Genomic DNA, 24,422 nt, shown 5'->3' with positions numbered 1-24,422 from the left:
TATTCACTCCCTGAATAGCCCGAAGTAAAATACGTTGCAACCACATCCATTAAAAAGTCACCTAGGTCAGTGTTTCTCCACCCTGGTCCCCAGGGCCAAGCTTCCTTCATATTTTAGATGTACTTCTGCTCCAGCACATCTGATAATGATTGCATTGCCTCCTCAGCATGCCACCAAGTGCTGCAGAACCTTTTAAAAACCTATTCATTTATGTAAGGTGTGCAGCTGCAGGAAAACCAAATAAAATGCAAAACAGGTGGCCTTGAGTACCAGGGTTGAGAAATGACACATCACCCTAAGCACAGTATCCGAACTGTGGGGATGTTCTTCAACAAAACAGGAAGGCTCTTTATCCAGTCTGATTGAATTTGAGCCACTTAGCAATGAGTGGGCAAGTCAGTCTCTAATGTGCACAGATGGTAGACAAATACCCCAACAGACTTGCAGTTGTAACTGCAGCCAAGAGGTGGTTCTATAAAGTATTACCTCCAGGGTAAATATCTATGGTGCGCTTTTCAGAAAAGAACCAGGTATAATTTTCCTTCCATTCCACAATCATCCACCACTTTGTGTTAATCTGTCACATCAAAGTACATTCACACTGTAATGTGAAAAAGTCAATACTTTTGTAAGACTCTGTACCTAATAAAATCACATTTAAGTTTCTTTAGTTGGAACGTAAAGTGCAGCCAGCTTGCTTTATTTTAAACCACTTTACATGTCTAAAGAGCTTCTAATATAAAATACATATTTTACTTTACTTTACTTTTTTAAATCTGATCACACCTTTGTTCAGTTAGATCATGAGAGCATAAAAGAATTGTAGAATAAAATACCACTGTTTATTTGTCACACTAAAATGTAAACAGAGGGTCAGTAGCTGTTCTTGACGGCAATAATTAGGAAACTGCCAACACTAAGATCAGGACAACTAAACAAAAGCCCTTTCCTGTAATTAGAGCTTATTTTAAACCAACTGGGCAGCTCAGCTTTTCAATCATCATTTACCTGGAGGCACATTCGCTTATTAAAGATGGAAGCTGTGGTGTGAGTTATGGCATTTTGGCGATGAATGACTTAGTCTTTATTCTCACACACACATACAGCCTGCATTGCAAGAAATGCTGTGACACAAATACTTGGACAGGTAGGTTTTTAGTCAGTACTGTAAGAAAATATTTCTGTGTTAACACGTTAGAGAGCAGCAAATATACAGTGCTGATCAGAAGTTTACATACACTCAAGATGGGCATGACTGTCCTATTAATTTGGGCTTTTTACTGATGCATTTGAATGGTTCTTTGTCGCAGTGGGCTTTAATGGTTTGTGTAGGTTTAATAGACAAGAATTGGATGCACACATTTGAATATAAACTTAGTTAAAGCTCCTTTACAAGTTGCAGAGAAACCAAGTCCTTTTTTGTAGCCATCAACAAGCTACTGGCATAATTCTGGCTGGAAATACGGTTTCCTGCAACTTGTAAAGGAGTTTTACAAAAAAATAGTTCAAGATTGTATGTTTATATTTGAGCCTGTGTGGATTAGTTTTTCTAATTCTAATTAAATTAAAAATCGAGCATCCAATTCTTGCTGTATGATCAGCCTGCCCAAAATCCTAAATTATTTTGGTATTCATGCACATGATGGGTGCATGTAAACTTCTGACCTTCACTGTACAACATTTGTGTCAAGATCTTGGGGAAGTGACTAAAACTCCCAGGACTCCATCCACTTCAGGCCAGCCATGGTACTGCCTGGCTCGTGTGCTAGAGGACCCGTCATGCCATAGGACAGCGGATGAAACAGGTGGAAACTGAGGAAAGAAGAATTACAAGGATTTATAAAAGGTAAGATAATCCTTACTCATGTTAAAATGCACAGGGATACAAAATGAATCATAACAAAAAGAGCCCATGGAATACTTATTAGAACTGCTATATTTTAGAACTTAGTTTTAGTCTGGAAGAAAGCTTTAATGATTGATTATGGCTCATAACGGATTAAACAGTCAATTTATATTAATCTTATTCACCATAAAAAGGTATGGCATAAAAGAAGCACTAAATGGAACAAGGTACAGTGCTTTGCAAAAATATGTATACGTTTTGAATGTCTCAGCATTTTGTCACAGTACATCCACAGTACTTCAATGTATTTTATTTCATCGATTAACATTTAATTGTGAAGCTTAATACAAAAACTGAAAAGCTTAGAACAGATTTATTTTCAGCCCCTTTGAGTCAACCCTTTGCAGAACCACTTTTTCTGCATTTAAAACTGTAAGTCTATTTATACTACCACCTTTGTACATCCAGACACTGAAGACTTTGTCACTGTACATTCAGTACTGGCCTATACTTCGCTTTAGCTATCTTCCCTTCAACTCTAACCAGCTTCCCTGTCCCTGCTGAAGAAAAGCATTCCCACACCATGATGCAGCCACCACTTTTAATCCCCGACCCATTAGGTGGGTTCTTTTGTCTACCACAATGGAGAAAATATGGAATGTTCAACGGGGATATGAATAGTTCTGCGAGGTACCATAAGTCAAAGATAGATAACCACAACCATCCTGGACATCACACAGAAAGATAAAGCAATATGAGTAAAATACAAACACGATGTACCTTCATTTAGCTCACCTGTAGAGGACGGTGAATAAGAGGACCATCTGCCCTCCTCTGTGCAGCCAATCAGAATAAGGTTGGTATAGTAACAGATCAGCATTTCTCAGTAGAATGTCTAATGTAACTCCTATGAGGAAAAACAATACTTTAAACAACGAACAACCACCACCATGCCAGCCTAGGCTCCCCCTAACACTACATTCCTAAAGGTGTAGCACCTTTAAAAATATTAAACTACTCTCACAAAGCTTTTCAAACATAATGCATGCACAAAACGCTATTTATAGCATCTATCAGAATGCTTAGACCTGACCACATCATGACTCTTTATTGTGGTTGTAATAGTAAAAACAAATAATGTCTTATTATAAAACAGTTGATGTCAGTGAACTAAAAAATAAAAATATTTAAAAGCTGTAAACAGTGATGACATATAAGGTCTCTATTTGAATTATACAGACTTTTTTTCAAAGGTATGAATAAAAATGTGTGAAACAACTACAGTGATGATCCAAACCTTACATCCATTCATCATAGGCATGAAGATCCTTAATTTGGGGCTTCCAATGATTTCTTTGAAACACTAAATGTCCCTCTTGGGATCATAAAACAACAGAACATCAGCGATTTGTTTTAAGGCAAGAACCGATGCACAGATTTCACTTTAATGTTATTAATTTTCTCTAATCTCTACTGTATATATTTTATATTGAGTTGCACAATATATAAAATCCCAATAGTCATTGCAATATTGCTGTTTCCATAGTTTGACCATAAAGGACTGCTTGGATGCAATATTTGGTGGGCGTTTATATTTTAGGCTCTGCATACCAATCATATGTTAGGCCAGGTGCATGGATTCTTCCTGCTCGTGATGCTCACACCGGATTTAGATTTTAGTGACTAAGATGTTGAACCTCACAGAGAGTGTTAGAGACACTATGATGACGGAAAAGAAAGATGCAAAACATTTGGTTAAATTATCCTGACCAGGTGGCACAGAAGCCATGCATATTTTAGGAGCCAATTAACAATCTGATGGTTTTAACCCCATTCCAGGCTATTTAAATGGGGTTAAAGTTGGAACCATTCTGGAAGCTTAATATTAGACTGCTGCATCCATTCTAAAACCAGTGTTACTGTGTGTTTGGGATCATTCTCCTGTTTGAACACTCACATGGGTCTAAGTTTTAACCATCTGACCCAAACTACCACGCTCAGATGAAAGGAAAATGTCAGGAATTATCAAGGCTTCAGTTGATCATGAACTGGAATATGCTGGAACACCACTGTCGATGTCCACAATAGCAAGTTTCAAATTAACATGGACCAAGAGGGTGCCAACCAAGAAAAAGCAACCTAAAAAAAAAAAAAAATCCTAAGCAACGTTTTATTACAGGCACCTACTTCAATAAGACTCTGCTTCTGCCTTTACTTCCAACTCTCACTTACAGTCTTTGAACCCCTGCTTTAAAGATTGTAAAAGGGACAAATGCATGAGCATTTAGCACCTGTTAGCATGCTACTGAAGAGCATTGCAGGAAAGTAGTGGTGATAGTAGAGGATGCGGCCCATGACGTAGAAGGGGACGTAGTGCAGCAGCCAGCCAAGCAGTAGGAGTCCCCCCCCTCCCCTGAGCACATCTGAATGCTCTGGAAAAAAGCCAACATGTTCACTTTAAGGTCATCTCTCCTTATACTGCAGCAGGACTCACAGCTGCAGCTTACCTATTCTTTTCTGCTGCGGTGAGATTCCTCTTTGAATGACTACAGACGCCAGTGTCACCATGATGAGATACAACCCTAAACTGGCTAGATTTATCCACCAGACTACCTGAAAAAAACAAGCGATTCATCTGTGTTAGCTAGGAGCGCAAAAAGGCAGGAAAATAAAGCAAGTTTAATGGACTTACAGGGTTTCCCAGCAGGTAAACACGATACTCCGTCTCATTCACACCTGAAAACCTCAATCCCTTCACAAAAAAAAACAACATTTGACACTGAGAAGAAAGCAAACTGAATTTCATGAAAATGAAGTACAAATGAGTTCATGCACCTGGTAGTTGATGGGCCAGTGCCAAGGTTTGGAGTTCATTTCATTGTCTTTGGGCTTCAAGCCACTATTACCCTAAATTGACATATTATTTATTTAAAGTAACACTTTTTGATCACGTTAATCATCTTCTCACTGTTACTTACCCTTAACATGACTATATGAGACTCCAGCAAGATTTCCAGAAAATTCGGTTTTAGTAGAGAAAGACTGATGTTGGGTACTGCCAAAACAAACCAATTGAAATTATACGATTATTCAAAGTGCTCAAAGGTTCTCAGGATAAATTAAGAAAAGCATAGCGTGCGTCATACATCTGGGATTGATGTGATCCTCTATGTTCCACTGAGAGCTTGGAGTCTCCTTCAGGTATGGACTGCAGGTCACCTCCACCTGCTCCCAGCCCCTTGAGAGAAGCAAAACTCGATGTGCATGTCAATCCTTCGTGCACAGAAAACGTAGGGCACATCAGAGCTGAAAAGATGAGAAGATTTACCACTTCGGAAGAGACTTGCCAGAGGAGTACAGCACGCAGCCCGTGGCTCTGTGCAGGAAGCGAACTTTGCTGCGTAGGACTTTCACCAGGTCGCCCTTCCGGCCTCCACAAACCTCCACCTGCCACAGGTCGTTAGTGTCCCCCGTTCCATTCTAAGAAAAGGACAAATGTGGTTTAGGAGTCATGCAAAAGTCCAAATCTAATAATAAAAATCCCAGTCAGCTGTATACAGTAAAGTGACAATTACAATATTCATATTCCTGGAACAGATACATTTTGTCTGGAGTTGTATGCAGCGCCCGAGTCTTGGAGTCTTCTAGCTTTGAACACTTCTTTGTTAAATGAACGCAGCTCAGTCAGATTCTGACGGGAAGCCACTGGTTTGTGGCAAAATGCAAACAGGACTTCCCCTGGCTTTCTGTCAACAGTAGCTTTCTTCTTGCCCAGATTTGTGCAATGTCCAACTGACAGTTTCTCCTGTCAACAGATTATCCCACCTGAGCTCTGGATCTCTGCAACACCTCCAGATTTACCATGGGCCTCTCAGCTGCTCCTCTGATTGATACCTCCTTGTCTGTACTATGAGTTTAGATGAATGGCAATGTCTGGGTTAGTTTGTAGCTGTGCAATATTCCTTCCATTGTCAGATGATGGATTGAACATTGTGCTCTGAGATTTTTAAAGCTTATTTTATAACCCAATCCTGCTTTAAACTTCTCCACAACTTTATCAATGGTCTGTCTCCTGTGTTCCTTGGACTTTAGGGCTCTTTTCATTCACTGAAGTCCTCTCACAAACCTCTGCGGCTTTCACAGAACACCTGTGTTTATACTGAGATTAAATTACATACAAGTTGATTCTTTTTTACTAATTAGGAGACTTCTGGTAATTGGTTACACTTGAATTTATTTAGAGATATCAAAGGAAAGGAGGCTGAAAAAAGTATAATTTTCTTCCAAGTATTAAGTTGCCAATAAAATACAATGGATTTTGTGGATTTAATGTTGCAAAATGCGTGTATGAATACTTTTGCAAGGGATGTACAAACATATGTTAAAGATACACTCACAAGTCCATAGCCTGTAACTTGGAAGTGCTTCTTAGTCAGAGGGGCTTGATGGAGGTGACTGTGGAGGTTACGGGTTGTTCTGAAAGAAACCGTACATTCAAAACCACTCAGAATTTAGTCTTCAGTCAACAATGAGAGGTAAGATACTTTAAGAAACGTACTCTTTGTGTTCCAGCCGAATGATGTCACCATGACGAACCAAATCAGGGCTCCCAGATTGAGCTAATTAAAGATATACAATAGGGAGAAACATCAAAATAACTATAAACACTTCATGAACAAGCTGTTAATCTGCTCACTGAAAACATTCCCACAGTTCGAATCTGCATTATATAGCATTAAAGGCCACAACTGATACAGTACATGATTTAGGACTGTCAATAAACACAATTCTCTTACTATCATTATCTGGCTTGCGAACCAACCACATGTTGTTGTGGTCCTTGTGGAGGTAAGCTGTCACCTGTTGACGAAACAAATCTTATTTCAAACTAAACTTATCAGATATAACTGAATGCTAAAACGTTTAAACACCTATAGCATGACCTGCTGCTGCTTTGCTCCAACTCCCTCTGGGTATAAGTGCCAGTGGGAGTGCAGATAACCTCCTGCAATACGAAGATTTTTCACTGTAATGGTGGAGCCATACGCCAGGTCTGCATAGAGAAAAAAAAAAACAGAATACTCATGAAAAATACGTGAAACATGAACATCAATTTAGAAAAATAATATTTTTATATGTAACTGTAGGAGGAAGAGAAATGTTTGGCTTCCATTTCATTTACTGAAACGATTTGTTGCACTGCTGATTTTATTAAAAAAACAATTATTTCCTGATGTGTAATTTATTTTTCTCCACAGAAAAAAATATACTCAATGGATACATCAAAACTTTTCTGTGAGAGTTGATGCCTCGACAGTAAAACACGGGCTATTTAGTCAGTTTCAAGTTATCCAAGCTGGGTTCCAACACATTCTTCATTTTAAACATTTCACCGGTTTCCAGACTCAAATTTATTTTTTTTCTGCTTATTTCTACATTTCACAAATCATGAAACAACACAATGCTGAAACTGGCTTCTGATTTTCAGAGCCTTTTCACTGCTTTCTTGGCATCTGGGCTAACCCAGATGCCAAGAAAGTTACACGCCCTCTATTTCAAAATCTGTAATCATTGTACTTGTCAAGTATGGAATCTGAGTGACCTACAATGAGTAGAGATTCTTTAAAGGACCGTTTGTGAATTTCGGTACCTTTATACGGTTAGTAAAAATTCCAGTTCAACCTGAGGTTTCAATCAGGTTTTTGTCTATGTTTGTCTGTTTGCAAAATACCTCAAAAGTCGAGAACAGATTTGGATGAAATTTTCAGACAGGGTGCTTATTAGGACAAGGAACAGATAATTAAATGTTGGTGGTAATGCGGAGCACCATCTGGATCCAGGATGTTTTGGAAGGAGTCTTTATCATTGCCAGACGATGGTGTGACAACTTGGAATTCCCACATGGCTCCTCACCCTGTCAGCAGCTGACATGCAGTGGCCAGGAGTCATCCAGCTCATAGGTAGGGAAAAAAGCTGACATACATCAATGATCCTATTGCCTTGGCGGAGGTGTGCGCTCTCTGTGCTTTTCTAGTTAGATTTTTGAATGAGTGTGGATTTAGTAAGACAAGAACCAAAATACAGAATTAAAAAAATTTAAATGAAGGGGCGATGTGAGAAATCAAAAATAAAACAGATCACTTGAATAGAAATGTATGTAAAAATTATTAGGCATAATAATATTTCTGTCCGTTAGAAAAGCAAACATGAAAAAAAGGCTGAAAAATCATAATTTCCACTCATTTTTCCATTCTTATCCAGGCCTGGAGAACTGTTAAAGAAAGTTCCAGGCTATGCCAGACTCTGGAACTCTGTGTGACTATTGTGGGTTTTTATTTCTTTACCACAAGGATACCAAGAATTTTGTCCTCGCCTCAATGTTTTCCCACAAGTTCCAAGTTGATCCAAGTTCATCTTGCAGACAAATTAGACAAATAGCAACGACATTGGCTTTTTTGTACACTTTGTAAACACAGCAATACGATCACATTTGGTTTCATTTCCAGTTATGCTCAGGACTCACACTCTGGCATGGACACGTTGTACAGATTGTTCCCAATGAGACGTGACTGGAAGGTCGAACTAAAGAAACCATCGCCTGGCCCGCTAGCAAGAGAAAATAAGTTGTAACTCAAGCAAGTGGGAGGATGTCAACAAACAATGATCACACTCTGTTTAACAGTCACACTTACCTTTTGTTCAACAGAACAAAGTGAACTGCAAATATTGTCACGTAGAGGAAAAGTGGAAGCAAGATGAGGCCAGCAACACGGGCTAGGAAGTGCTTTGCAACATCAATCTTCAAGTTAAACACAATAATGAGGCAGTAAAGTCCCCAGCTAATTTCATTAAAGCAAACAGTTTGTATTGTCTGGAAAAAACCTTGCAGTTTACCAGTGAGAGACTCAGGTCGCCTAAAATTCTCCAGAGGTCTTTGACCGTGTTCAGACCCACCAGGAGGATGACAAACAGACCCACAAACTTCACCCCGAGAGCACAAGCAAGAGCACCACCACACAGTATGAGCCACAGCCACCAGGGGGCAGTAAAAGGCCTGAAAGCATGTGCATTCAAATAAAAAATAACACAAGTTAAGCTCATAATGGTAACATTACAGCTTTACGTTTCACTGGGGTCCTACCTGTAGCTCTGCTGGTTGAATTTGACCATGCTGAGAACTGCTGCCATGATGAAGAACATGAGTATGGGGTCCAACAGGATGTACTGAGAGATGGTGATGCAGCCCGTGTCTGTGACAGGAAGGAGATGAGAAGAAGAATCTCTTCAGCTTATTATAAATAAAAATGAATTCATTTAGCTATTTAGATAATAACCAATATTGTGTCTTAAGGCTTTTCTGTGATCACATTTGAATTTTCTAATTCTTTTCTTTCAAGAAACACAAGAAAACCTAAAAGTACGTGTAGTTAATTGGATTCAATGTGTGGTGTAAAACATGATCACTAACCAAATATGAGCAGGGTGGCTGTGATGATAGCAGCAGTGTGAGACTGGGACAGCTCCTGCACTATAAGGTAAGCAAAGACCGGCAGAAAGGACCCCAACACGGCACAAAACTGCACAAAAACACACAGGATGTTACCAGACGAACATTTTATTCATTTTGTCTTTTTAAATATGTGACACGCTAGGCAGCATACTCCTCTCATCCCCCAGTAATTGTGGTGTTCATATTTGTCTCCTGGCTTTACAAAAGGAAAGGTGCCGTCGTAGCCAGTCATATAACCAGCAAGAGCAATCAGCATCTGCAACCGAGAGACGAACACATCATTTAACACAGCAGGTTCACAAGAAGGCTGAATCCCATTTCATAGGGTTGCCCAGAGCCCTACCTCTTAAACCAGATTGTGGTTAAGATATTTAGGCTGAGAAATGGGACACCCTACAAGAAGCTGAGATATCATCACTTCCCCTTTTAATTACTTTGTTTTTCACGCTAACACAAACGCCTTATTTTCCTTTGCTTATGGACAGGAACTGAAAATAAAATCAAACATACATACAAACTTCTACATTACATACTTCTACATTTTGTCACATTAGAACCACGAACGTTAATGTATTTTGTTTGACTTTATTGACAGACCAAGAACAAATAGTGCATAATTGCTTAGTTAAAGGAAAATTATGTTTTACAATTTTCTTTTTAAACAAATACATCTGAAGTGTGGTGTTGGCCTAAATAGTAAATAGAGTTCACCTGTTTGTAATTTAATCTCAGTAAAAATAGAGCTGTTCTGTAAAGGCTCCAGAGGTCTGTTAGAGACCACTGGTGACCAACGGTGTCAGACAGGTCAGAGATAATGTTGTGGAGAGGTTTAAAGTAAGTTTTCTGAACATCTCAGTTCTCAATCGGTCAACTGAAATTGGCAAAACTGCAAACCTGCCAAGATAGAAAAAAGGAAAGAAAAAAACGAAACACGCGGCTGACAGACTGGGTGAGGAGAGGATCGGAGAAGCAGCTTCTCCAGACCTCTGGAGGAGCTGAACAGATCTACAGTTCAGATGGAAAAATCTGTTGAGAGGAAAACTATTAGTTGTGAACTCCAAAAATCAGGTCTTTATTCAACAGTCAAACGAAGAAAGCCGTTATTGAAAGAAACTCCTATGGAGGGCAGTTGTCGCTAGCCTTGTAGAAGACGCAACAAACGTGGTAAAAGGTGTTCTGTTCAGATTAGACCGAAAGAAATTATTTTTAGCAGCCAAGCAAAACTCGACGTGTGCCCAAAAATGAACACTGGACATCACCCTGTACACACCATCGTCACGGCAAAACATGGCGCTAGCTGCATCATGCTGTGGGGATCTTTTTTTCAGCAGGGAAGAAGAAGCTGGTCAGAGTTGGTGAGAAGACGGATGGAACTAAATACAGGACAATACTGGAAGACAACCTGACCTGAGACTATGGAAGAGGTTCCCCTTACAGCAGGACACCAATTCCACACCTGCAGTCAGAGCTGCAATAAAACGGTTTGGATCAAAGCATTTTCAGGTGTTAACAGGGTTCAGACCTAAATCCAATTGAGCTTCCGTGACAATACACCAAGAAATAGGTATTCACAGATGCTCTCCATCCTGTTCACTGAGCAATGAGCAAAATTGTTACTCTAGATGTGCAAAGCTGGTAGAGACATGCCCTTAAGACTCGCAGCTGTAATAACAACAACAAATTGTTAAGAATAACCTTTATTAATATGCTTATAGCTGTTTTTTCCCATTTATAACATAGTGAAGTAAAGTATAAGTTCTAATGTTTCCCTTTTGTTACAATAGGATACGAATGCTCATAGACATACAGTACAAGGATAAATGGCCCAAGGTTTGTCATAAATGACCTGAAGTTGGGGCACTGGGATTGATAGTGGAGCAGCTGGTATAACTGGGTTGATTAGAAACCTACAGCACACTTAGATTAAGGATGGACACCCGCTACTACACAATCTAACAGATAGACACCACAATGGTGACACATAGTCTACTGATAATCACTGAGGGAGGGAACATCCATTGCATCGGAGTGCCAGATATAAAACTATATGTGACTTTCTATCGAGGCTCTTCGTCATCCTCTAACAGACGGCGACGGTCCGAGACGGGAGCCTCAGCGCTGATCTCTGATCATTCCTCTGCCTTAACTTAGATTAAATGAGCTAAAAGTTAGAAACTGGTTGAGATTCGTTCCTTTAAGAGTCTTTAAATAGAGTGTGTGATCACTTCATGGGGACCAAGGACCGGAGGAGCTCCGAGGCGTCTGACAGGGTGCGGTAGCCCGGACAACATTTTTCTTCAAAGTACTGACTCTGGGGGACAAAATATAAATCAATACCCCACTTTTCAGATTTGTATTTGTCAAATCAATTAAAAACTATAAATGATTTTCCTTCTACTCCACAATTATGTGCTACATTGCATTAGTCTATCAATTAAAATCCTCCTGACTGAATGAACTGTATTAAGCTCTGAAATCAATCACCATTTCTAAATGCAAGAATGTTTTGACCTGTTACTCCCATCCTACTGCATAGAAACAACTGGGAAACCCTACTTTTCAGAAATATAGGAATAAGGGCAAAGGATGAAGGGGTAGGGGTGAAGTGGGATCTCTGAAGTCTTTATAAAACTAACAGCCATCTCACCTTTCCAAGAGGAGGATGCACATCAAAGAAGAAGGTTCTGTTGATGTAGTAACTTCCCATCTTTCCAAAGTGAGTTTCATCCCAGCTGATACAGAAAGCAGTCGTTACTCAAAGATGCTGAGGTGGTGTATAAACATGGAGGGAGTTAGAAACATTACTCACCATACATGAGGGGGCTCTGTTATCTTATAGAGGCGTGTAGCGAAAGACAGCCCTGTCACCACAATGAGCAGTAGTGTGTTTGAGGAATCAACCCTTCTTCTGGCTGGAAAGTCAGCAGATGATCCATTTGAGGGGAAGGTGTTATCTCCTTGTTTGTTCTTTGACTCTGGAGTGATCAGGGATTTATGGGTCTGTTCTGGTGAGGGGAAGACTTTCCGGTTTCGGACTGCGAATGGGTCCCTCGCTTTGTGCCACTGAGAATTACATTCTTCTTTGGCCATCAGTGAATAACACCTTTTTAAATGACCAGACCACCAAATGTGTAGCTACAGATTCTGTTATGTTGCTCTGCTAAAAGAGGCTAACAATATGTAGCAAATGTAAAAATAAAATTAACGGCAGGTATCAGCTCTCATTACTGTCAAGACTATTGATGAATTCAAAGTTACTTCTCTCTTTTAACAAATTAGCAGACATGATATAAGTTATTTTACCAACAAGCTTAAATATACTTAATTAAAACTTCATCAAACTAGCCTGTCAGCAAAATATCTCTATTGTTCAATAGTAGCGATTAAATCCAAACTAGCTGGTGCTAACAGCCTCAATTTGCCGTTATGTGTTTAAATAAGCAGCCAAACGCTAAAGTTGAGCTTTCTGAAGGCAACATGGATTGAATGCGTTGCCTTCTGGGAAATGTATTCAAACGCTAAACAGGGATTCAACAACTTGCTAACGCTGTTTTGCAGGATAAAACGCAAGTTCCCAGAATGCCTTTGACCTACACTCGTCCCTGTACGAAAAGCAGGAAGGATCATGTCGGAGAGAAAAAAGCGCCTGGTAAACCAAAATTATAGCGTGTTGGTTTTGTTCAGCTCTCCTTAAGAATTAAAATTTTATCATAAAAATCAAAATTTAACAGGAAGGAGATGAATCCTAAAATGAATGAAAAAAACAACAGCATTAAAATAGCAGGGATTACGTAGGACGCAGTTTCAGAATTTAGCCACTAGAGTGAAGCATTGCACGATATCTAATTTTATTATATGCTCTTTGTCATCTATCTATCTATCTATCTATCTATCTATCTATCTATCTATCTATCTATCTATCTATCTATCTATCTATCTATCTATCTATCTATCTATCTATCTATCTATCTATCTATCTATCTATCTATCTATCTATCTATCTATCTATCTATATATCTATCTATCTATCTATCTATCTATCTATCTATCTATCTATCTATCTATCTATCTATCTATCTATCTATCTATCTATCTATCTATCTATCTATCTATCTATCTATCTATCTACAGTGACTTGTTGAACCATTTAACACATTTTCATTTTATGTGATAGACCAATACAAAGTAATGCATAACTGTAAAGTGGTAGGAAATTTAAATAGTGCTTTGTACATTTGTATTAAGCTGTTACTGTCACACAACTAAATAAAATCCAGTGCCACAAGCCACGTTGGGAACATCCAAAACATGTTGAAGAAGGTTCTGTGGGCAATTTTTCTGTGTGTGGTGGTAAACCACACATCACGCTGAACACATCATCCTCATGGTGAAACACAGTGGCAGAAGCATCATTCTGTGGGCTTTCGTCACTAGGGACAGGAAAGCTGGTCAAAGTTGGTGGGAAGATTGATGAAATTAAATACAGGGCAAACCTGGAAAAAGAACCTGTAGGGGCTGCAAAAGACTGAGGAGAAGGGTCACCTTCCAGCACAACAATTACACTAAACATACAGCCAGAGCTACAATAGGATGGTTTAGATAAATGTGTTACACATGTGCTAGAATGGCCCATATGTTGAGAATCTGTGGCAAGATTTTAAAAATTTGATGTTCACAGATGCTATCTATGCAAACCAACTTAGCTTGACCTATTTTTCATAGAAGATTGGGCCAAAATGTCATTATCTAGGTTCTGGCAGAGATATGCAGCCGTATTTGGTGAAAAGTGGTTCTACACAATTTTGTCACAGGAGGACTGAACACAAAAACACAGCACACTTTTAACATTTTTAATTGTGAAAAATATTTGAAACCATATATCATTTGCACTTCACAATTATGCGCTGTTTGTATTGGTCTACAACGTATAATCCCAATGACGCTCGCCGACCAGATACTGAGTGTGGAGCGGACCAACCCGGACTCCTTAGTTATCGTCGTTGGCGACTTTAACAAAGGTAATCTCACCCACGAACTCCCCAAATACAGACAGTTTATAAAATGTCCGACCAGAGAGGACAACATTCTGGATCACTGTTACACCACCATCAGAGACGCTTATCACGCCGTCCCACGTGCTGCACTGGGCCAATCCGACCACATCATGGTCCACCTGATTCCTGCATACAGGCAGAAACTAAAGCTCTGCAAACCTGTTGTGAGGATGACAAGGAAGTGGAGCAGTGAGGCTGTGGAGAATCTCCAGGCGTGTTTAGGCTGTACAGACTGGGATGTGTTCAGGACTACTACCAACAGTCTGGACAAGTACACAGAGGCTGTGACTTCCTACATCAGCTTCTGTGAGGACAGCTGTGTACCATCATACACCAGGGTGAGTTACAACAACGACAAACCCTGGTTCACAGCTAAACTCAGAAGGTTAAGACTGGATAAGGAAGAGACCTTCAGGAGTGGGGACAAAGACATATACAGAGAGGCAAAGTACAAGTTTGGCAAGGCAGTGAAAGAGGCCAAACGACTGTACTCTGAGAAGCTCCAAAACCAGTTCTCAGCCAACGACTCTGCGTCTGTCTGGAAAGGGCTCAAGCAAATCACCAACTACAAGCCGAAAGCCCCCCACTCCATCAACGACCGACGCCTCGCCAACGACCTGAACGAGTTCTACTGCCGCTTTGAAAGACAAAGGGACAGTCCTGCAACCATCTCCCACGACGCCCCCCAACAGCTGCAGCCACAATCCACCACCCCCATCTCTCCAACCTCAAGAGGGGCCTTGGCACCTCCAACCCCCACCCTGAAGTTCCCCCCCACCAGCCCCCTACCCACGCCGAGGACGGCTCTTTCCATCCAGGAGAGGGACGTCAACAAACTCTTCAGGAGACAGAACCCCCGGAAAGCTGCTGGTCCGGATTCTGTCTCACCAGCCAGCCTGAAGCACTGCGCTGATCAGCTGTCTCCAGTCTTCACAGACATTTTTAACACCTCACTGGAGACATGTCATGTGCCAGCCTGCTTCAAGTCCTCCACCATCGTCCCTGTTCCCAAGAAGCCAAGGACCACAGGGCTTAATGACTTCAGACCCGTCGCCCTGACCTCTGTGGTGATGAAGTCCTTTGAGCGCCTTGTGCTCTCACACCTAAAAGACATCACCGACCCCCTCCTTGACCCCCTGCAGTTTGCCTACAGAGCCAACAGGTCTGTAGATGATGCAGTCAACCTAGCCCTTCACTTCATCCTCCGGCACCTGGACTCCACAGGAACCTATGCCAGGATCCTGTTTGTGGATTTCAGCTCTGCCTTCAACACCATCGTCCCAGTTCTGCTACAGGAGAAGCTCTCCCAGCTGAGTGTGCCCGACTCCACCTGCAGGTGGATCACTGACTTCCTGTCTGACAGGAAGCAGCGCGTGAGGCTGGGGAAGCACGTCTCTGACTCCCTGACCATCAGCACCGGTTCCCCCCAAGGCTGTGTTCTCTCTCCTCTGCTCTTCTCCCTGTACACCAACAGCTGCACCTCCAGTCACCAGTCTGTCAAGCTTCTGAAGTTTGCGGACGACACCACCCTGATCGGACTCATCTCTGATGGTGACGAGTCCGCGTACAGATGGGAGGTGGACCATCTGTTGGACTGGTGCAGCCAGAACAACCTTGAGCTCAACGCTCTAAAGACAGTGGAGATGGTTGTGGACTTCAGGCAGAACCCAGCCCCACCTGCCCCCATCACCCTCTGTGACTCCACAATTGACACTGTGGAATCTTTCCGCTTCCTGGGAACCATCATCTCCCAGGATCTCAAGTGGGAGCCAAACATCAGCTCCCTCATCAAGAAAGCCCAGCAGAGGATGTTCTTCCTGCGGCAGCTGAAGAAATTCAACCTGCCAAAGACTATGATGGTGCACTTCTACACAGCCATCATTGAGTCCATCCTCACCTCCTCCATCACCATCTGGTACGCCGCTGCTACAGCCAAGGATAAGGGCAGGCTGCAGCGTGTCATTCGGTCTGCTGAGAAGGTGATTGGCTGCAGTCTACTGTCGCTCCAGGAACTGTACACCTCCAGGACCCTGAAGCGGGCAGGGAAGATTCTGGCTGATCCCTCCCACCCCGGTCACAGACTCTTTCAGATTCTCCCCTCTGGCAGGAGGCTGCGGTCCATCCGGACCAAAACCTCACGCCACAAGAACAGTTTTTTCCCATCTGCCACCAGCCTGGTTAACAAAGCCCGGAAACCACCCTGACACTCTCCCTTTCCCCCACACCCCCCCTTTTTTTGCTGACAGGACACTTGTAACTTGTAACTCTATGTGTTACATTAACGCTCAGCTTGGACTCCTGCTTTACTTGCACAATGATCACCTGCACTGTTGTATTGCTCTTGCATCTTATACTGCTCTACTTTTACTCTCACTCACTTAAAACTGTGCACATATATTTATATTATATTGTAGATATGTTTATACAGTTTAATTTGTATTGTATTGCACCGACTACGCCAAAACAAATTCCTTGTATGTCCAAAAACGTACTTGGCAATAAAGCTTTTCTGATTCTGATTCTGATTCTGATTCTGAAATACATGAAAGTTTGTGGTTGTAAAGTGACAAAATTCAAATGATTTAATCTATAAATATGGCTCTAAAATTGATATTTATATATTATTTTATATATGTAATAAACTGCACATCACTTTTGCTCGGACCTCAAGACATCATGTTTTGTGGACATAATTTTGCCACTCAAGGGAAAAATACTTCATAAATGATCTGACTTTTTAAAATGTCATACTTTCTAACATATTTTTATTACATATTAATTTATGTAGGTTTTTTTCTTTTTCAAAAAGGTCTCAGCGCAAAGAACAGCAAAGTTTTTTGATCAAAAGCAGACCTTTTTAGTTTACTGCAGTCTGTGAGAAAACTGTTGCCGATTCATAAATAATTGTCTGAATATAAACATGATTAATACATTTGTTTGTTGGGGTCCATTTTTCAGAGGAAATCAGCACAATTTGTTTTTTGTTATTTATTTCGATGACTGATACAGATTACAGTCAAGAGGTAAACAAAACGAACAGTCATGATATCAACCACAGCTTTACAATATTACATTTGTCTGAAGTTAATATTGATTGAAAGGCTTTAAATAGTTCAGCATTAATCGCGTTGATAGACTTCCAGTCCAAATCAGGCAAATATTTGAACAACAGAGCAACAGTTGGTTTCATATTAAACATTTGTAAAACTGCAGATTAAGAATCTAGAAAGCTGGTATGTGGCATAAGTTATCAGCTCTAATCATCATGTCAAGGTGTTATCAGGCCTAAATGTTTCTGTGCTACAGAGAATACCTATTAATAATTACAGATAAGCCATTTATGTCTGATAGTGTTGTCTATAATCCAGAAATAACACAGAGACTCAACAGCAACTGGGAGAAATTATATTTAGTGTTATAAAAACCTTGCTCCAATGTTGTGATTGGCATAAGCTGATGCTTGCATTTCAAAACCATAATCGTTATTTCTTTCATAGTGGTGCCACTTGCAAAAAAAACAAAAACAAACAAAAAAATATATATATATTTGTGTATATATATGTATATGTATATATATATATATATATATATATATATATATATAACTCATAGTCTGCTCCACAGGGCAGGGTATACACAGAGTTCTTATGATACAGCGTCACTCTTCTCATACAGAAAAAGATACGCTTTAAAAACATTTTTACAGACAGATATGACTCTACAAAAGCTAAAAATGGTGGATTTATTTCTTACATTTGATATGTAATGTCAAATATGGTATCGAGTTTTACTAAATAGCATTACTAGAACACGTAACAAGATTTATACATAACTGATCTGTACAAAACATACCAAACCTCAAAGGCCTCCAACGAGGCCTTTGAGTTTACATACAGCGCCGTTCTAAAAACTCTAGGTAAAGATGTGTAAAAAGCCTTACAATAAATTTATCTTTTATTGAAGCAGCATAATGTCACACTATTAAAATCAGAAAGTACAACCTTTAATTTAAGAACATTTATTCAGTGGGAAAAATGTAAGGAGGACCTGAAAAAAATTATAAATGTATTTCTTTGTGTTTTCACAAACAGCATAAAGGTTACATAAGTTAAAAAATGTGTTTTAACAAATCTCTGTTCAGTGAATTATACAGTTCAGGCTTGGCCAGTTGAAGTGTTTACAGTTTTGAGCTAGAGATGATCAAATGTAGTTTGAATTCCTTAAATAAACAAGGACATATGCCTTACACTTTATCCCAAAATAGACAAACGTGAACGCCATTATCCTCCACTTACTCTCAACTCAAACCCAGTTTCTTACAAAGCAAACACATTGCACATCAAGGTGGTGCACATTCTCATTGACAAGTAAGGAATAAAAAAAACTTGTTTGGTGAACACCTGACAAAGTTTTGAACCCCCACTGTCAATATGGCACCCTGAGTGGAGAGCCATATAGACCAAATCTAAAACTGGTTTTTCCTCACAGTAGTTTTTATTTTAGAAATTAATTTGAGATTATGCTACCACAATAAAACAAAAATTTATTTTACACATCTTTACAAAGTGTGCCAATAGGTGTGGAGGCTACTTATTGGACACATGGACATGGTCTGAAGAATTCATTTTTCTGTGTGACACTGGAGCATAAATCTAATTTCTTGTTTAAGTCATGAAATCTGTGGATACTTTTTTCTTTTCTTTTAGAATTTAGTACAGAAAATAATAGCAAGGCTGTTTTTTTTTTTTTTCTTTCATTTTTTAAAATTAAAGCATTAAAAAGATCAATACTATTAAAAAAGAAAGAAACGGGATTAGTAATAGAATTTTTTAGAAAAATGGTGTGAAACAGTCTGCTTAGTGCACCATTTTCTGAACATCTCACAGAAACTCGTATTTATGTACAGTTTGTCAAAGCATCTGTCATGCCAAAGCTTTTAATGTGAAAGTTTTACTGCTCTGGTCCAGAAATCCTTCAAACTTTAGCTCAAATCTTGAAGAAAGGCAGCTGTGAGAAAAATCTGATGTTTGTTGACCCATTGGAGATATAAGATGATATATGACAGATTTCTTCAGAAATTCCTTTTCTTAAAAAAATACATCATTCAACTCCTCACAGACACTCTGTGAGACAGGAGAGGAATCAAGTTATAATCTCTGAAGCTGGAGGCTTTTTAAATTTTCAGAGGCCCGTCATGTCAATGAAATAAATAACAAACTTCGAAAAAAGTTAATTGACAGAAAAAATATTGTGGAAAATATACGAGCAGATCAATTTGCCTGGGGTCACTGAATATATAAAAAAAATCAGTCCCAAAAACAATCCCTTTAAGGCAAACGGATATGTGGTGAAAATTAAATCCCATGTAATACATTCACTGCACAGTTTTTTGTCCTCTTCAATGTTTAATAGGGTGAGGAATAAGAAAAAAGCTTGTGTATGTTTGTGTCTGTGAGGAACATGTGGGGACAAAAGCTTGGACGAACAGTGTTACTGTTGGAGGTTTAGTGCCAGGCTCTCAGGGGGAAAGAGCACAGGGATGAAGGTTTTAGGAGGCAGAAAAAGTTAATTTCCTGTTTCAGTTTTCTGCCACCCTGAGCGTGGGCTCGGGGATCGCAGGGATGCATTTGTGTGGCTTGGCGGAGGCCACAAAGCCTGGCAGGCAGGTGCACTTGTAGGACCCCTCTGTGTTGGTGCACTGGCCATTCTGACACAAGGGGACCTTGTCGCTGATGTCCTCACATTCGTTTATGTCTGCAGGGAAAAAACAGACGTAACAAGCCAGTGAACAGGGTGATTCAACTGCTGCCAGCAGCAAATCTGCTGCTGAGAGGCCTCATGGGTGTTGGAGCTAACATAATTTACATTTCTTTACATATTCCTTGACGTGCCTTCCTTCCTTTCTATCCTTCCTTCCTTTCTATCCTTCCTTCCTTCCCATTTTCAGCTATGCTGAATTTGTCAAAAGCAAATGATTCAAGCAGATGCTGACCACTGAGCTTTTGTTGACCTAAATAACTTGTAAGCAAATCAGATACAACAAAAAGTAGCTTATTGACTGTACTACTGGGGATGCTCTCAGATAGTCTTTTTTCCTCCTGGTGTTGTAGATCACACACCAACATATTCTGCAGATATCAACTATCAGTTAAAGCAGAAACTGCTTTCCTAGATGTGTGTATGTATTTAGACCTTTTAGGACAGATGGATGATTTTATGAAGTTTCTAAAAGTACATTTCTAAAAAGTTTAGATTTGATGCTTCCAATTTGAAATAGGACATATCATGCTTTTAAAGCCTTCCTTTTCACACTTAAATCATCTAGTTGTGGTCTATATAAAGTGGAACTGCAATGCTTTGGTCTGAATTCCTTGTTATTGTAGCTCCACAGGCCCCTCTTTTGCCCCTGTTCTGAAGTGCATCTGAGAGCTTTAACTTTAACCTGTTCGGCCATTTTTGTAGTTTGATAACAATTATGTAGTGCTGCAAAAACAAGACTAAAAACGGCAAAATCACTGCATGTCACTCTGAACACTTCACTTCACTGTGAAAGTTGGTGATGGCAGCTTCATGATGTGGGGACAGGGAAAAGGTAAAGAGTTGATAGGAGGATGAATAGAGATAAATAAAAGGCAGACTGGGGCAGAGCTCTCTTAAACATACAGCCGGAGCTACAATCTATTCATTTAGATGAAAGCAATCAATGTGTTACACTGTCTATTCAAAGTGCAAACCTAAAGCTAACTAAGAATCTCAGGAAAGACTCTAAAACTGTTTTTACAGATATCCATCATCCAATCTGAGCTTCAGATTTTTTTTTCAAAGAAGACTGGGCAAAAATGTCAGTTTCTGGATGTGCAAGGCTGGCAGAGACATGCCTCTAAAGCCTTGCAGCTGTTATGGCAGAAAAATGTGGCGCATAGAATAGAATAGAATAGAACTTAACTATTTCAGTTTCACCTTTGACTGCAGAGTGCACAAAAAAGGACGCAAATCGTAGGCATAAATTTAAGAAATGTTTTTATCAAATAATCATTTTAGGGGAGAAAAAGTAAGATAAAAGCATCAAACAAAAGCAACAATGTTTCTGTTGTCACTGCTTCAAAATCTAAAACTTTTAAGAGTTCACCCACGAAAAAAGACACTTTTTACATGTTGCTTTACACTTAAAACACACAAGTCATCGAGTGTATGTTTGCTGAGCTTAATTGTTGTGCGCCTGGATGCTACAGTTACATCAAAAATGCATCCAATAAAGTTTCCTTTTGGCCTTCATCTGTTTCCCTATTACATTTTCGGGAGGTCTGATTATCTTTTCCACGCATTCAATATCAAATGACACTCATTCTGTTTACGTCATGTCCTGCTGTGGAAAATCAAGAGGTGATTTTTATAAAAGGAGGCACAACACAGGTTGCACAGCTCCCATATCTTTCCTCAGAGTTCAGCCACTCTGCATGGGAAGACGGCTGGCCTTGAAGCCGATAAGCACATACAGAGACAGAAGGCTGCAATTATGGCATTTCATAACTGCAAAACAGTCTCACTTTCTTCTAAAACAAACAAAATACATTCGAAGAGGTACAATATCTCATGTGATATATGTATGGCTTAGATTCAAGGCCTTCTCACACTTGGCAGAGAGCACCATGGGAATTTCAGACCAAAGGGTAATGCTCAATGGTTTTAAGAAGTACACTGCTTTAATTACTTTCACATATAACCTAATCTAATGCAAGGCTGATAAATTCAAAGATTGTCCTTGAGGCTGATGATACAGGATGTTGAAATTATCCTAAGATATGATCTATAAAGAGCTTTAACACATAAGCAAGTTCTTGGATTTTCTTTTCAGTTTCAACAACAAGGCTTTCAAACAAACTGGTTGGACTGATTTATTACTGCATTGATTAAGAGATTTTTATAATGTATTCCTTGAGATTCTGAATACATAAGGTCTTCTGAATTTAAAATCAAAGATGCCTGGGGAAAGAACCCACCTATGCAGGCCATCTTATCCATGTTAAGTTCATAACCGTCGAAGCAATCGCAGGTGTAGCCTTCTCGAACACGTACACAGCGTCCGTTTTCACATCCATTCAGGATCCCACACTCCTCTGCTCGGAGACCCTCAAAGCTGTCGAATCGCTCTGATTAGACAGAGACATACACAAGAGTGTCAAAACAGGGACTACAGTAATACAGCACGTCAGAAACAGCTACCTAAGAGTGATTTGCTTTCTACTCGTTGCTTTGCTTTTAATCTTGAGGAAGTGATGTGTATTGTGAGATCTATATACCTACCTGCATAGGGATCCAATGGTTGGGGCTGGTTCCCGCCTGGTCGTAAGACAGGGACACGAAAAGGTGGTTGCGGGATGTTGTAGTCGCTGTCGGTAAACATGGGAACACTTTCAGGACTGCCACCACCATAGTTATCCCAGTATGGAGGAAGATCTTGGCCTTCGACTCCGTACTCATATCCAATCCGCTCTCTAAGACTGTCTCTGCCTTCTGTCCGAGGGAGGTTGCACATGGAAGCATAGTCATCTGCATGACAGGTCAGAGTAAAAGTTAAATTTTGTTACACTAACTGAAATTTTAAAAGAGAACCACAGTCCGATGTGCATCCTGCTGCTCACCAGAGTCTTTCCTGGGGCAGAGCGCACACTGACCACTCCAGGCAACGCCGTACAGACAGCAGCATTCAGTGTATGTAGTTCTGCGCTCCTGGATTGGTTCTGCACACATGTTGTGCCCCTCGAGCCGGCGCCAGCAAATATCTACGTGCACATCCTGACCAGAATCTATGATGTCTTAAAGAGTAAGGGACATTTTTTTTTACCAAAAGGAATATGGAAAATGTTTAAATTAAGGTTAAATCGGAGCCTCATAATATTCCACACTTTGAAAACTAGGGTAAAAAGAAATACCACACATTTGTGAGTGTCAGACCTTCTGTTGTGTTGAGACTGACGCAGCGCTGCTGTGTGCCATCCAGGACTAACGGTGGACTGCAGAAACAGTTGAACGATCCTACCGTGTTCACACACGCTCCGTTGACACAAGGGTCTCCATATCCACACTCATCGTAATCTGACCGCATATTAAGAAAGGCACAAAGCCATCAGGGAAAATTCCAAACAAGTAAATATATTAGTGTTAACTTTAAAACACACCAAGACTGTAATTATGAATGGGCTTGTATCTGGTATCAGGGTATAACAAGTTTTAGAAAGTATCAAAACTGCGCCATCTGCAGCCCAAGACAGAATCAGATGTTTGAAAATATTTCTGGTCACGGAAAACATTTAAATACCTGCCTATCACTAATAACATACTCTCTATCTCCAGCTCCTTATGATTATAGTCTGTTTTAAATGTGACTAATTTGTATATAATTCTATTTTTTTCTCATGTCTATATAATAAAGTCTAAGTAATTGTAAATGAATGTTAAAGGCTACCAGCCATTGACCAGGATGTTTACTCTTTATAGCATGACACAAGTACAACAGTTAATATTAAGAAGCTTGGATATAACCTGTAATCGGCTTGCTAACACATATGCTGCTAATAGCTCACTAGGAAAACTTTTAAAAGTGATGTATTAAGAGCAGTGGATGGTGCTCTGTTCTGTACTTGTGTCTGTTGCTTGGACAGACTGAAAATCTGAATTCTTGATAAATGCTATAGATAATAAGATAAGCTATTAGAAGCAATAAGATTAATAAAAAAATGCAGTCAACCTGAGATGTTTAAGTAAGAAAATGTAAATTCTTACCCACACACTCTAGCCTGATTTTGTCGTAGAAATAGCCAGACTGACAGTAGCAGGTATACCCAGAAAAGAAATTGGAACACTGTCCATTCTTGCAAATCTCATGTCCAAACATTTCACATTCATTTGCATCTGAAGGAAAAACATATTCATATATTATTACTTAAAACAGAAAGGTACCTCTAAATGCATTGTGAGCCTGCTTTAACACAACAACGTGCACATCCTTTTA

General features: G+C 39.9%; 2 protein-coding genes across 4 annotated transcripts in view; both read right to left on the bottom strand.

Annotated features, from left to right (window-relative positions):
• Window positions 1-820: 820 nt before the first annotated feature.
• pomt2 (protein-O-mannosyltransferase 2) lies at window positions 821-12,845 on the bottom strand. 3 transcript variants are annotated; one of them, XM_047345252.1, is made up of 21 exons: window positions 12,166-12,844; window positions 12,004-12,088; window positions 9,508-9,612; window positions 9,315-9,423; window positions 8,988-9,096; window positions 8,741-8,900; window positions 8,539-8,645; window positions 8,370-8,452; window positions 6,790-6,899; window positions 6,643-6,706; window positions 6,405-6,465; window positions 6,244-6,322; window positions 5,175-5,326; window positions 4,993-5,084; window positions 4,825-4,901; window positions 4,682-4,753; window positions 4,539-4,598; window positions 4,354-4,459; window positions 4,138-4,278; window positions 2,627-2,753; window positions 821-1,812 (listed from the first exon to the last, which is right to left on the bottom strand). In XM_047345252.1, exons 1-20 carry the CDS (start codon window positions 12,444-12,446, stop codon window positions 2,638-2,640), a joined length of 2,169 nt encoding a protein of 722 aa, XP_047201208.1. In that variant the 5' UTR covers window positions 12,447-12,844; the 3' UTR covers window positions 821-1,812; window positions 2,627-2,637. The 3 variants fall into 3 exon arrangements, with proteins under 3 accessions (XP_047201208.1, XP_047201207.1, XP_047201209.1); XM_047345251.1 differs by having other exon boundaries at window positions 2,642-2,753; XM_047345253.1 differs by lacking the exon at window positions 4,138-4,278 and having other exon boundaries at window positions 2,642-2,753; window positions 12,166-12,845.
• A 6,040-nt stretch (window positions 12,846-18,885) lies between these two features.
• LOC124855485 (latent-transforming growth factor beta-binding protein 2-like) overlaps window positions 18,886-24,422 on the bottom strand; it is a 122,666-nt gene continuing 117,129 nt past the window's right edge. The window contains exons 32-37 of the mRNA XM_047345385.1: window positions 24,194-24,322; window positions 23,366-23,506; window positions 23,053-23,226; window positions 22,715-22,960; window positions 22,411-22,560; window positions 18,886-20,164 (exon numbers count right to left, since the gene is read on the bottom strand). Of these exons, the coding sequence (XP_047201341.1) occupies window positions 19,989-20,164; window positions 22,411-22,560; window positions 22,715-22,960; window positions 23,053-23,226; window positions 23,366-23,506; window positions 24,194-24,322 (1,016 nt within the window). The 3' untranslated portion in view covers window positions 18,886-19,988. The remainder of the gene's footprint in view (window positions 20,165-22,410; window positions 22,561-22,714; window positions 22,961-23,052; window positions 23,227-23,365; window positions 23,507-24,193; window positions 24,323-24,422) is intronic.

This window comes from Girardinichthys multiradiatus, chromosome 19 (genome assembly GCF_021462225.1).
Source record: "Girardinichthys multiradiatus isolate DD_20200921_A chromosome 19, DD_fGirMul_XY1, whole genome shotgun sequence".
NCBI classification, from domain to species: domain Eukaryota; kingdom Metazoa; phylum Chordata; class Actinopteri; order Cyprinodontiformes; family Goodeidae; genus Girardinichthys; species Girardinichthys multiradiatus.
The sequence above is the reverse complement of the archived record's forward strand: the minus strand, read 5'-3'. Positions and strand labels throughout refer to the sequence as shown.